The sequence below is a fragment of the Dendropsophus ebraccatus genome, chromosome 11 (assembly GCF_027789765.1).
Source record: "Dendropsophus ebraccatus isolate aDenEbr1 chromosome 11, aDenEbr1.pat, whole genome shotgun sequence".
NCBI lineage: Eukaryota > Metazoa > Chordata > Amphibia > Anura > Hylidae > Dendropsophus > Dendropsophus ebraccatus.
The window spans coordinates 53231407-53244490 of NC_091464.1; the positions used below are offsets into that span (position 1 = coordinate 53231407).

At 38.6% G+C, this 13084-nt stretch overlaps 1 protein-coding gene across 2 annotated transcripts in view; it reads left to right on the forward strand.

The window, feature by feature from the left end:
* The window catches only part of MLXIPL (MLX interacting protein like), a 51055-nt gene that overhangs the window by 28140 nt on the left and 9831 nt on the right, over positions 1-13084 (forward strand). For both annotated transcript variants that reach the window (XM_069944729.1, XM_069944728.1), the window contains exons 8-11: positions 9990-10126; positions 10364-10850; positions 11542-11603; positions 12311-12539. In XM_069944729.1, the coding sequence (XP_069800830.1) occupies positions 9990-10126; positions 10364-10850; positions 11542-11603; positions 12311-12539 (915 nt within the window). The remainder of the gene's footprint in view (positions 1-9989; positions 10127-10363; positions 10851-11541; positions 11604-12310; positions 12540-13084) is intronic.

Below are 13084 nucleotides of genomic sequence, written 5' to 3' on the forward strand. Positions count from 1 at the left end.
CTTGGTAAAATAACCTACCTTTAAAAGGAAGGTAATCTACAGGTTATTAAGGCCCTATTACACTAAGCGATTATCGGCCGTATTTGGATGATTATCGGCTGTTATGGTTGATAAATACTGGTGTAATAGCTCTAGTTAAAAAGGAACAATGTCGGCTGATCCTTGTCTTTCAACTATAGCAACAGTCTGCTGGCTGGCTCCATGTATTAGGAGTGGCAGCAGCAGACAGCTGTTATCTCCTATAGGCTGCCCCTTGTGCAGCTTCCCACAGCCCGCTGCTCTTACCCGCTCGTTGTCGGTGCATGTAATAATGCCGGCAGCGAGAGGGAGGTGAGAAGCAAGTGAGTGCTGATCTGGCAGGTCACCACTGACTTGCTCCTTTAGATCCACCCATGTAATAGGGCCTTAAAGTGAATGTACCACCAGGCCCAGGCTGAAGCACTGGAGGTGGGTCGACCCACCCCCAGTGGGAAGAAACCCCAGCCCCTCCGTGATGTGACTCCATTAGAATCAATGGAACCCTATCATAGAGGGGCTGGGGTTTCCTCCCACTAAGGGTGGGTCGACCCACCTCCAGTGCTTCAGCCTGGGCCTGGTGGTACAGTCACTTTAAGGATTTGTTCAAATTAGTATAAGTATTTTTTTTTTCTATTCTGCCATAAGAACAGCCACATTGACTTCAATAATGTCTGTAGCATTTCCGTCATGGCCTCCATCATTTTACTGCTGTTTTATTTTTTTCTAGCTTTTTCCGCTAAGGAAGCCACCATTGCAAATGTGAACATGGCTTTAGAAATCAATTCTGCAATATAATAAAAGACTCAAAGGAGATATTAAAGGGAATCTGTCAGCTGCTATTCACATTTTAAACTGCTGACACTTTTAGATAGACGTTAGGGCAAGGGGACACATGGTACCTTTCATATATCTGCCTGTGCTTCCAGAACATAGAAAAACCTTTTATTGTCAAGTGTAAATTGTCAAAGAGGCTTTCCCAGGGTCATGAAGTATTGCAAGCTGGAATGCCTCCTTGCTCCCCCTGCCTCCCTATCTCTCCTTGTTTGACAGTCAGATGAAAGCTAAGTCCCAAGTAGGTTTAGGGATGAAAGGGGGAGCGAGGAGGCATTACAGCCCTCGGCACTTCAGGAGCTTGGGGCAGCCTCCCTTCACTGGAAAATATGTTTTTTCTACAATATGGAAACACAGCTTTATATATGAAAGGTACCATGTGTCTCCTTGTCCTAACAGTTATCTAATAGTGTCAGCAGTTTGGAACATGAATGGAAGATGATAGATTCACTTTAAGCCAAACCTTTGTTACATCATATATTCCTTAGGCTTAAGGTACATATAAAAAGGAGCTGGTAAGTCAGCTCTGTGCTAGATTGGAGAAATGAGGAACCACCTGCAGTAAAAGAGACAGATTGAGATTGGTGAAAGTATGTGTGACACTGAAGCAGATAGTGCAGACGAAGGAAGGATTTAGACTGAAACCACAGAGGGTCAGAGAAAAGAAAGGAATAAGGATTCTCTCATTGTGAATGATGGCTGGACTTCAGAACTGGTCCATAGATCTCACAATGGGGATCACAGGTAACAAAGCTCAGTAACTATTTAGGCTATCAAAGATGTCTATACGTGATGTTAATGAAGTATAGAGTACTATAGTTCTTTATACTAGAAACTGCTATATGCCTTTGCAGTACTATATTCTGTAGACTAATACCTCTGCAGTACTATATTCTGTGGACTAATACCTCTGCAGTGCTATATTCTGTGGACTAATACCTCTGCAGTACTATATTCTGTGGACTAATACCTCTGCAGTACTATATTCTGTGGACTAATACCTCTGCAGTACTATATTCTGTGGACTAATACCTCTGCAGTACTATATTCTGCGGACTAATACCTCTGCAGTACTATATTCTGTAGACTAATACCTCTGCAGTACTATATTCTGTAGACTAATACCTCTGCAGTACTATATTCTGTGGACTAATACCTCTGCAGTACTATATTCTGCGGACTAATACCTCTGCAGTGCTATATTCTGTGGACTAATACCTCTGCAGTGCTATATTCTGTGGACTAATACCTCTGCAGTGCTATATTCTGTGGACTAATACCTCTGCAGTACTATATTCTGTGGACTAATACCTTTGCAGTACTATATTCTGCGGACTAATACCTCTGCAATACTATATTCTGTGGACTAATACCTCTGCAGTACTATATTCTGTGGACTAATACCTCTGCAGTACTATATTCTGTGGACTAATACCTCTGCAGTGCTATATTCTGTGGACTAATACCTCTGCAGTGCTATATTCTGTGGACTAATACCTCTGCAGTGCTATATTCTGTGGACTAATGCTTCTTCAGTACTATATTCTGTGGACTAATACCTCTGCAGTACTATATTCTGTGGACTAATACTTTTGCAGCAGTGTGCCCTTATACCTCTGTAGTTCTATATACTGTGGACTAATACCTCTGCAGTACTAGATTCTGTGGACTAATACCTCTGCAGTACTGTGCCCTTATTCCTCTGTAGTTCTATATATTGTGGACTAATACCTCTGCAGTACTGTGCCCTTATTCCTCTGTAGTTCTATATACTGTGGACTAATACCTCTGCAGTACTAGATTCTGTGGACTAATACCTCTGCAGTACTGTGCCCTTATTCCTATGTAGTTCTATATATTGTGGACTAATACCTCTGCAGTACTGTGCCCTTATTCCTCTGTAGTTCTATATATTGTGGACTAATACCTCTGCAGTACTGTGCCCTTATTCCTCTGTAGTTCTATATATTGTGGACTAATACCTCTGCAGTACTACATTCTATGGACTAATACCTCTGCAGTACTGTGCCCTTATTCCTCTGTAGTACTATATACTGTGGACTAATACCTCTGCAGTGCTACATTCTATGGACTAAGGCTTCTGTAGTCCTATGGATCGATGCCTCTGTAGTGCTGTGTTCTGCACACTAATGCCTTTGTCATGACTGAATGTATACTGACAGTTGTGTCTACTAGTATGTTCTCAGCCATTTGATGGATTACAGCGAATACATTCTTATACAGACGACCCGCTGTAGCATCACTCTGAGTGTACATATAATGTAAATTGAATAGAAACTGATATTCTTAATAAGTAAAGAAATGAAAAGGACCCATATTTACATGGTTTCAATCCTAAATCAGTTTGCTTTTTAAACAGAGATCTAAGACTAAAAAACTAAAAATAATGTTTAATTTTTGATAAATGTTCACATATATATATATATATATATATATATATATAAATAATATTTGCAGATTCGTTTTGGATACAAAATATAAAATATTTTATAACGCTGCTGAGCGTCAAGTGGAAGTGAACATACAAAGTTACTGACTTCATTTTTAGAATATTTACAGTATCCAACCCCTATCATCTCTTGATGGCTTACAGTTGTATAGTAAATAAATATTTTAAACATACAAACTCGTAAAAATAACTGACAACATCGAATATATTAACACAGGTAAAAACATACTATAGTTGCTATACCTTTATTTAGGGAGATAAAAGGACATACACCATAATGATCATTATTGACGGTCATCATTATCAAACAATGCCTGTTATTTTACCGAAAAAAAGAAGTCTTGAGAACATAGCCTTAAAGTGTTCAAAATGCCCCACTAGTTTCTAGATCAAGTAGACTCCGTACCATAAGGGGTTAAACATTGTCTTCTACTAATATGTAATAAAGTGTCTTAGGATCACAAGAAAGTTCTGACTAGGACACCACATAAAAGACCAATTTAGTGCTTACAGACCCCACATCAACTTGTTATCAGAGCTAGATGTTATTTTTTAGATTTTTTTATTTGCATTTATATAATTTTAAGCTTTAAAGCAAATTATAAAATTTAAAAAAAGATCAACTTGTACACAATATATAATGAGATGTTAATTGCAATGCCCCAAACCAAACAAAAATGAAAATTTTACACCTGAAACCTAATAAAAACAGAATGTGAATATAGCCTAACTATTACTTACAGTTACCATCTTTTTTAACTACTATATAAAAGGGACAAATTCCTTCACATTAATGGGAGCTGTGTACATGGTGTAGCATTACAAGATATGCTGTTTGTGTAAATCCCATTTGTGAAATGTATGTCGGGTGTGGTGAGATGGACTTGGGGTATTGCTTTCAGCACTCGCAATTTATTCTCTTCTGCAATAGAGTTTAGAACTTTTTCCTTTTAGCCCCCTGTATTCTGGTTTCCAGTGTTTAGGTATTTGGCTGCTACCTGTGCTATAGTGGTCATTATATTTTATGTTTGTGAGATATATATATATATATATATATATATATATATATATATTATATATATATATATATATATATATATATATATATATATATATATATATATACAGTGTTTATATATATATATATATATATATTTATTTATTTTTTTTTAACCACATAACAGTTGCATTAACATAGAAAAAAACATTCTGAAAATGTCACCTTTTTTTGCCAATTTGTGAATATATGTCTTAAAGGGGTTGTTCTGGTGTATAACATTGATGGCCCATGTTTGATCAGTGGGTGCCAGTAGAATGTGTATGAATGAAGTGATACCAGATATGTGTAGTTTTTGTTTATTATTTAGTATTCTTTTTATGTTTGTGGGAAAAAAAAAACCTCCATTCCAAGAGCCATAACTCTATTTTCCCATTAATATAGCTAACATTTATTATGTGAAACCATCTGACAGACTAATTATTTCTAGATGTATTTATTTATCTAAAAAACTTGGAATAAGTTGATATTCTCTAGAAACCTTGACTTTTATTAATCTCTACTGACACACTTTTAGAAATGTTTTTTGTAGAAATTTTAATTCTCCGGTACACCCCATGATGTTACTCTGGAAGGGAATGACTTTCATTTTGATTTCTTTTAACACTGCTTTCATTTGCCCTGTGGCTAACCTTCATCCTTTCCAAGTAACTTTACTGATTTACAGAAAATCAGCCTTGTTCTTACCAGATTTTAAGCCGCTTAGTATGCACTGGGATTACGCAAACATTCATCGGTATAGTTTTCATTTTTGTACTTTTTGAAATTACTCAAAAAATGTATTTTAAGATCTGATCTAATCGTCTGAACACCACCCTGTGTCATAGGGCCAAGGATCAGTCAAAGAACGAGGAAACTCTGATTGTTTAGTTTTGCCCAGCCTAAAAGAATCATTGTTTACCAGCCACACATCTCCCTGTGTAATAGGAGATGTGTTGCCAACAAACAAATTATGCCTGGCACAATGATCAAGCCTCAAGCACTGATGTACAAGATCAGCACTAGTTTACAAAGAGTGCTGGGTCGTGTAATAGGGTCCTAAGTGATAGTACAGTAAACCATGTAAGCTATCAGATGCTGGTCAGATGTGTGGATTATACTGCAATCAGATCAATGCACCAAAATCTTATTGCATATATATTTATCTGGTTACCAACATAATAGATGATTTTTGCTACCACTGTGCCTCATATGGTAAAGTCTCAGAAGGTTGTTTATTTACTATCTGTATATTACTAGTATATTCAGCCCTGCCGTATAGAATCTTACCATTCACATCGGTCACTTTCCTCAATAGGGTTCAAAATCAAATAAATATCAGATAAATATCAGATACACACAATAAGATCTATTTTGATATGAAGCCATTTAACTTTTTAATATATTTTTGGAGTAACTAGAGGAAAAACAGTACCTGAGAGAGTATACAGACTCCTTCATTACTTGGTTCTTTCCACCAACAGTTATAAAGTACTGTATTATGTTATACCACATCAGTGCAGAACCAGCTACCATATTAGTCTCTCAGAACATGGTGACACAAAAAACTTCTTTTTAAGGAAAATGTTTTTATCATGCAAGTGTAATAAAACAACAAAATACAGTATATAAATTTTGTATCACTGTAATTATACTAATCCCCAGAATAAAGGCAACATGTCAATTATTGGCTGAAAACTGAAGGGGGATATAATGTTTGGTAAAAATAAATAAATAAAAAATCAGTAGATTCTATACACCAGAAAATTACACCATTTAATAATAATGCATGGTCCCACAAAAAAGTAACATCTATGTTATAGAACAGATAAAAAGTTATGGCTCTTCAAAAGCAGTCATGAAAATAAATAAAAAAACAATTGCTTTGTCCATAAGGCCCCAAATAATTGCATCTGTAAAGGTTTTAATAGTGATCCCTCTGATTAAACAGAGCAGAGTGTGTAAGATGAAGTTGTTCTCTATATTTATGTAAGATAAATGTTTTGCACACTGGCGTGCATTATGACCTAACATAGATGTGAAACAGTGAAATGGTGAACTGGGTGTTCATATAAATGCTCTTATCAAGAAGGATTCCTAATGGCCCATGGATAATCAGGCCTTTTTGACAGCAGTCAGGTTTTAATCTAATTTATTATGACGTCCATCTGCTTACTTCAGTGTTATCTATTCTGGATTTTCTCTGATATTTTCTTATTGCCTTATTCTATATATTCTCCATCCCAGTGGCAGACACAGAAGGGCATTAACAACATAGTAAGGATACACTATTACACAAATTTGGTCAGTATTTTAGATAGTATACAAAACCCTGACATCGGTGTTGCAGATTACTGGGGGGTTGTGACCTGTAAACAGAATCTTACCTCATTTTGTACCCCCCCCCCCCCCCCACACACAATATAAAGACACCATACGCTGTGTGATATTGGAAAATAATGGCCACAGCAGCCTCTTATAATGAGCATACAAAACTTATATAGACATCTTTTCCATAATACTTTTATACTATGTAAGGCTATGTTCACACCACGTATATTTTCATAAAATCAAGGTCGTTGTACAACTGCCGTGATTATTACGAGAATATAGGTTGCATTGCTGTCTATGGGATCGTATACACATAGTATGCACTGCGGCCGGGATCCCTAGCGGAGCTGCAGACAACTGACATCTCAGTTTTCTGCGGCCGCTATTCATTGAATAGCGGCCACAGAAAACCCTGTCAGTGCACACTGTGGAGCGAGTGGATCCGGCCCGAAAGATCATCCGGCCGGTACTGCAGTACCAGCCGGGACAATCTTTTCAGAGACCGGCCGTTCACGAAACAGGTCACGGAATGGCCTGTCTCTTTCGCTATGTGAACATAGCCTAAACATGTTAATTTTTGAGCAGTATTGATGACCCGTACTCAGGGGAGGTAACAGATGCAGTAGAAATGCTACTAATAATTCTCAGTCGCACCATGTCATGTACTGCTACACCCCCATATAGAACACCACCTAAGCGGTAACCACTAGACTGTAGCCTTAGTTGCCAGATACCAGCCAGGGGTTGACTATCCTTCAGAATTGGCCACTGAAACCACCTCAGTCATGGCCATCCATGACCACCCTTTCTTGTAACTGGACAGGCGGATGGGGCTGTCTCTGGTAATCCTTCTCCCATCCTACATATATCCCCCCACTTTAAACACTCCCCAAAGCCATTAGGTCCTTTTCTATATGCTCCTTTCCTGGCTGACACCCCCGCCCCTGACCTGCCACTCATATCTATGACCTAAACCTCACCCCTAACACTTAACCCCCTACTGCCCACCATGAACAGGCTGCCACAAAGAAATGCCTGTTGTTACCCTCCCTGAATTGGAACTGACATTGAAAAAAAATCTTATGGAAATATTTTTACTTTTTTCTGTATTTTAAACTCCATCCAACATTACTTCCATATTGAGGACCAAATCTCAGTATACATTATCCATTATCCATGTCCAACAAAGCAGCAGCAATTCAACGTTGAAGTGCTAATTTATTCAAGTAGGCACCAGGTATCAGTAACAGGCAAGACAATCACATAACAAGTGCGTATCACAAGGGCTACAGCAGTTTCTGGCTTCCACACTTCATTCGGCCCTGTAAAATGAGGTTGCCCAAAGTAAACCCCTCTTTATCATTATGTCAAGAAATAATGTTAACACTTTTAAAGGGGTGTCTCGTTATATCCCTTTATTGTGGTATGTTGGGTTTTTTTTTAATAGTTTACAGTAAAATATGTTCCATCTTAGCTATTGGGTGATTCACAGTTACCTTGTAATATGAATCAGGAGTTCATTATTTGAGATTTTCATTTTCCAGTGAAAGCACATGATGTCTAGACAATGTGAGTGTCCCTTTAACTCAGTTTGACATTGACAGATGTCCTCTTGCATGTGATACAGTCAGGCTCCTCAGCGCTATGAGTCTTCCTTCCCCACGGTTAGACCGTAAACACTGGCACATTGAGCATGAAGCTTCCTATTTCACAACACTTACAAATGTTACATCAGACACTATTTACCAACAATCTAAAAAAAAGATTCCTCTCTGAAATAAAAGTGAACTTCTGCTACTCTGTTACCATTCATTATAACTCTGATACTACGCTCTGTGATTTCTGGGCATTCTAGCATTGGTTCTGAAATTCAGTAGGACAACAAATCTAACATAGTGATTACTCATGTAAAGTAGAGTGCATTTAAAGGGCCCCCTCCACCCCTAAATAAAAGTCATCTGTAAATAGGATAAAGGATGCTGATTCCAAATCTGTAATTTTTAGCTTTCTACTTTGTTGCATTTCTTCACTGTTAAGGTATGTGCACACTATGGAAATCACGCAGATAAACTTGCCATGGATTCCAGGCATGTCAATTCTTTGGGCGGAGGACAGAATCCGACCAAGCATAAAATGGAGCCTATGTGACGGCGAAACGTCAATGGAAGTGGAACTTGCAGTGGAATCCGCAGCAAGTTAGCCACATGATTTCCGTAGTGTGCACATACCCTACGTTTACTAACTCAGCACAGTGATGCATACAGAGGACTACTTAGCTCAAGAATATAATGGAGAGGACTACTTAAGACTCCTTTGTAGGCTTATAGCAAATAAATGCAAGTACATAGAAAGATACAAATTAAAGATTCAGAATCAGCGTTGTTTAATCTATCTGCTGATGACTTAAAGAGGTTATCCATCTGGGTAAAATATATGTTGAATCAGCGCCCCTCCTGGAGACTAACAATTCCTTCCCTACATGTCATTACCTTATCTGTCTCCTTCCCTCAGTTTTGAGCTGCTGCTTTCTGCGTAAAACACAAAAATCTCTTTCTGAGCTGTTAAGTCCATCTCTGCTCTCATCCATCCCTCTTCCCTACCTTCTGAGATGGTCATGTAAACAACATCCCTGGCTTGCTGTTTCTACACTATGTGAAGCCTGGAGAGTAATCTGAGGTCAAGTTACATGTAACCTTACTGTGATTGCCCGCATTCAGAAATCTGAACAACCTCTGGAATTTTGGATTTTCCCATAGACTTCATGGGGTCACCTGTGCTGGAATTCCAGAACAAAATAGGACAGGCTCTATAATTTCTGGATAATTTCAGGAAAAAAACTGATGGGTGTCTGTGCCTAATAGAGGGCCTATGGGTCTAGAAATTAAAGGTCTTATCCAGCTTTCTTTCCAATACAGTACCACTCTTGTCTCCAGTTCAAGTGTAGTTTGCAATCAAGCTCCATTCACTTCAATGGAGCTGAGTTGCAAAACCCCACCCAAACTGGATACAATGCTGTGCCTCCTACCTGCCCCCTTTGTATCCATATGGCTCACAAGGCTTGGGGGTCCTTTTGTTTTCAAATTTATGATAGGCACAGACCCTTATGTGCCCTTAAACCTACAAAAAAGTGTGGGTCTCTTTCCAATATTTTTATGGTTAGACCTAAATTGGATTTTTTATGTGCCTTCCCAAGTATGTTTTAATATATGCTATTGTATCTACTTACTTTCACTAATGTTTTATTTGTTGTGCATTGGATGGCCCTTTGATGGTATCACTACCTTTTTCTGTTTATGTTCCAAGATTTCTTTGGTGGTCCCCGTTGTCTGCCTTCTCAACAACCTTCTCTTAGTTACCAAGAAAGCCAAGGCTATCCAGCATATAATGAGGGAACTAGCAGCCAGCCACATTCTGCTATTGCTTGCCCACGAATCCCACAGGTTGGCAGATATATTTTTTGTTTGAGTATTTTTTTCATGTGGGTTTCCTTTACTGCTGTTTTGTCTGGTTCAGCCATTATTTTATTTTTTTCCTATTAACTTTTCCAGTTCCTCTTACACTAATTGTAATATTTGCCCTTCCTCCTACTCACTTCTCATTCCCACTTTGACAGTCTTATTTATTATGTAATTACATATAACTTTTGATATGTCTAGTTAACCACTCTACTTTATCAGCTCCACAGCTCTTACATCTCCCGGTCGGACTCCTGTTTTCCAACCCCAGTACTTTCATCTGGATATGGTGCTGCTGCAGTGTCATGTACACCTACAAATACTGATACCAAACCACTTTACCACTATCCAGAATCTGGTGGCAGATACACAACTGAATCCTTTCCTTCTGCCCCAGCTATACCTATCCATTGCATTTCTCCAACTCTACCAGTACAGGATCAAGAGATTTTGTTCCCGCCAGTATCCTGCCCCAAACTCCCATATAATTCTATGGCCACTGATGCCACCATCTTAAATCATGTTCCCCCACCCTCTATCCATGCAGATGTCTACCCTCTCTACACAGAACCGTCAGCGCATATTGAAGACCCCCATGTCTTTCCCATACCCAAAACTAATGCTCATGTTGCCCCTAACAAACCCAGAAGACCTTCTGCTGAAACAACATTAAGGAGTCTTTCCAGTGTCAGTCAGCAACAGATTCCAGGTAAGGACAAGCAGACTATACAGAACTAAGATGCTGTTTGTTAGGTGGTTTCGGTGGGATATATTTTTATACTTTCTTTGGTTTTCTTTGGTTCTGTGTCATGCTGCACCCACTGAGGCCTGCAACAGAACCCATTATTGCAACGCACTAACCAGTCCTTCAGTAAACTCATGGTACCTTATCAGCACATGATGCAATAATAAATCATAACATTAAATCTTTATATGGCTACATATTCAGAATGTCAACTGGTAATGCCTTTTATCTGCAGACCTTTTCTTGTGTCCACTCACACAGCATGGTCATTGCTAAATGTATCTACAACATGTGGCCTGCGTGGTACTAGTTAGAGTTTTACCCTTTCAGGTTAGAAATAGAAGCCAGCGGATAATTATATACCATAGTTGACACTGTTCTTTCCCATTTGCTGTAGTTATACACCACTCTTCTAGTTGTTAGACAGGCTATGTGGTATATGCCAGTGTCGTGACCACAAATCCTAAGTACCAGTATATTTCCCCTCTTAGAAGGTAATAAATAGTTGCAAAAACAAATTGCTCTACATTGATTTTGTTTTTGTCAAACATCACAAAAAAGTGACCTTTTCAAATATGTGACAAAATATATATGCCGGACTGGAAAAAAGAAAATTTCTACAGTTCATGTTCCTTAGAACTTTTTTTTTTTTCAGCCTCTAACCCGGACTCTTCTTCAAATATGCCATCTAGTGGATCCAATGGACTTAATACAACGGTAATTAATGGGTAGCTGAATGTTGGTTAAAGGAAAGCTATCAGCAGATTAGACAAATCTAACCTGCTGATATGTCCTTGTTGTGCACAGGAAGCTAAGAATGATGGTAAGATTCTTACACTCATCCTCAGTGCCGTGTCTGTGTAGTTTTTAGTTATATCCTTAGGCTAATGAGGTGTTTTGGAGCACTGGGGGGGGGGGGCGGCGATACTCCCTGATCCGCCCCAAGTACGCCAAATTGCAGTATTATCATAAGAATATAACTAAAAACTACACAAAAACGGTGCTGAGGATGAGTGTAAGAATCTTACCTTCATCCTTAACTTCCTGTGCACAAAGGGACATATCAGCAGGTTAGATTTGTCTAACCTGCTGATAGTTTCCCTTTAACTACAGTTGACCTCCAACTATGGAGATGCCGCAATTTATTGTTCTCTGACAATGTTAAACAATCATAATTATAAGTATAAAGGGAATGTTAGTTCTTTATAAAAACAACTATCAACTACAGTAGTTTAGTCAGTGTCTGTAGCCAAAATTAAAAGTGGAACCGACAAAGAAAAACTATAATGGTCCAAAATTGGTGATAATAATTGCTGCTGCGGGAGGGGGTTAAACTAGTTGAGAAGAATATGACTTGGGGTTACTTCCAAAAGAAATTTACTATCATATAGGAATATGCTCACAGTATTTGTATTCCAATCCAGGCAGGTGGCGGGACAGATGAATTGTCCTTTCCTGGTATTGCTGTGCCCGTTGTTTCCCCCTTACCCTCATCTTCCACCAGAGGAGCTCGTAGTTTTCCTTCCCCTTCGGCAATGTTCCTTAGCCCTGTTTTGTGTTCCTCAAGCAACAAAACAGTTTCTGGAGTCACAGATATGACATGTCCTCCCCTGCTACCTAAAACTGAGAGACTGTCACCAACAACCACGTGTGGTGAGTACATTGTCCTAATCCATGACCAGAATGTCTACATTCTTTCCTGTAACTGTGTATTATAATACCTACTGTAGACATCTCTGTAATATTAAAGTATACTTTACTATGAATATTTTCCTTCTATTATGTTGTTTTAGGTCCAAAATTTTGATCTATTAAATTTCTTAATATATCTTAATGTGGCCAGAGCTTTTTGTTTCTGATACAGAGATCCAATTCCCCTGCATAGACTTTAAAGCTTAAATAGATGCTGCCTGCAGGCGCTATTATAGATGAATTCGTAGCTACCTTGTACACTATGTTATTATTTCAGTGTATATCAGTATGAAGGGGGCTACAATATTCTTCTTAGTAGCACATGTAGGTATCCAAAATGTTATCCTTTAGGGTAGCTTCACACGTACCGGGTCCAAGGGGCTGGGTTACATATCCGTAGTGGAATAAAAATTCTGCTGCGGATATGTAACCCCATAGACGTTCACACTATCAGGATCCGCAGGGGATTTTGCGGCAAACTCGCATGTGAAGCTACCCTTAAAGTG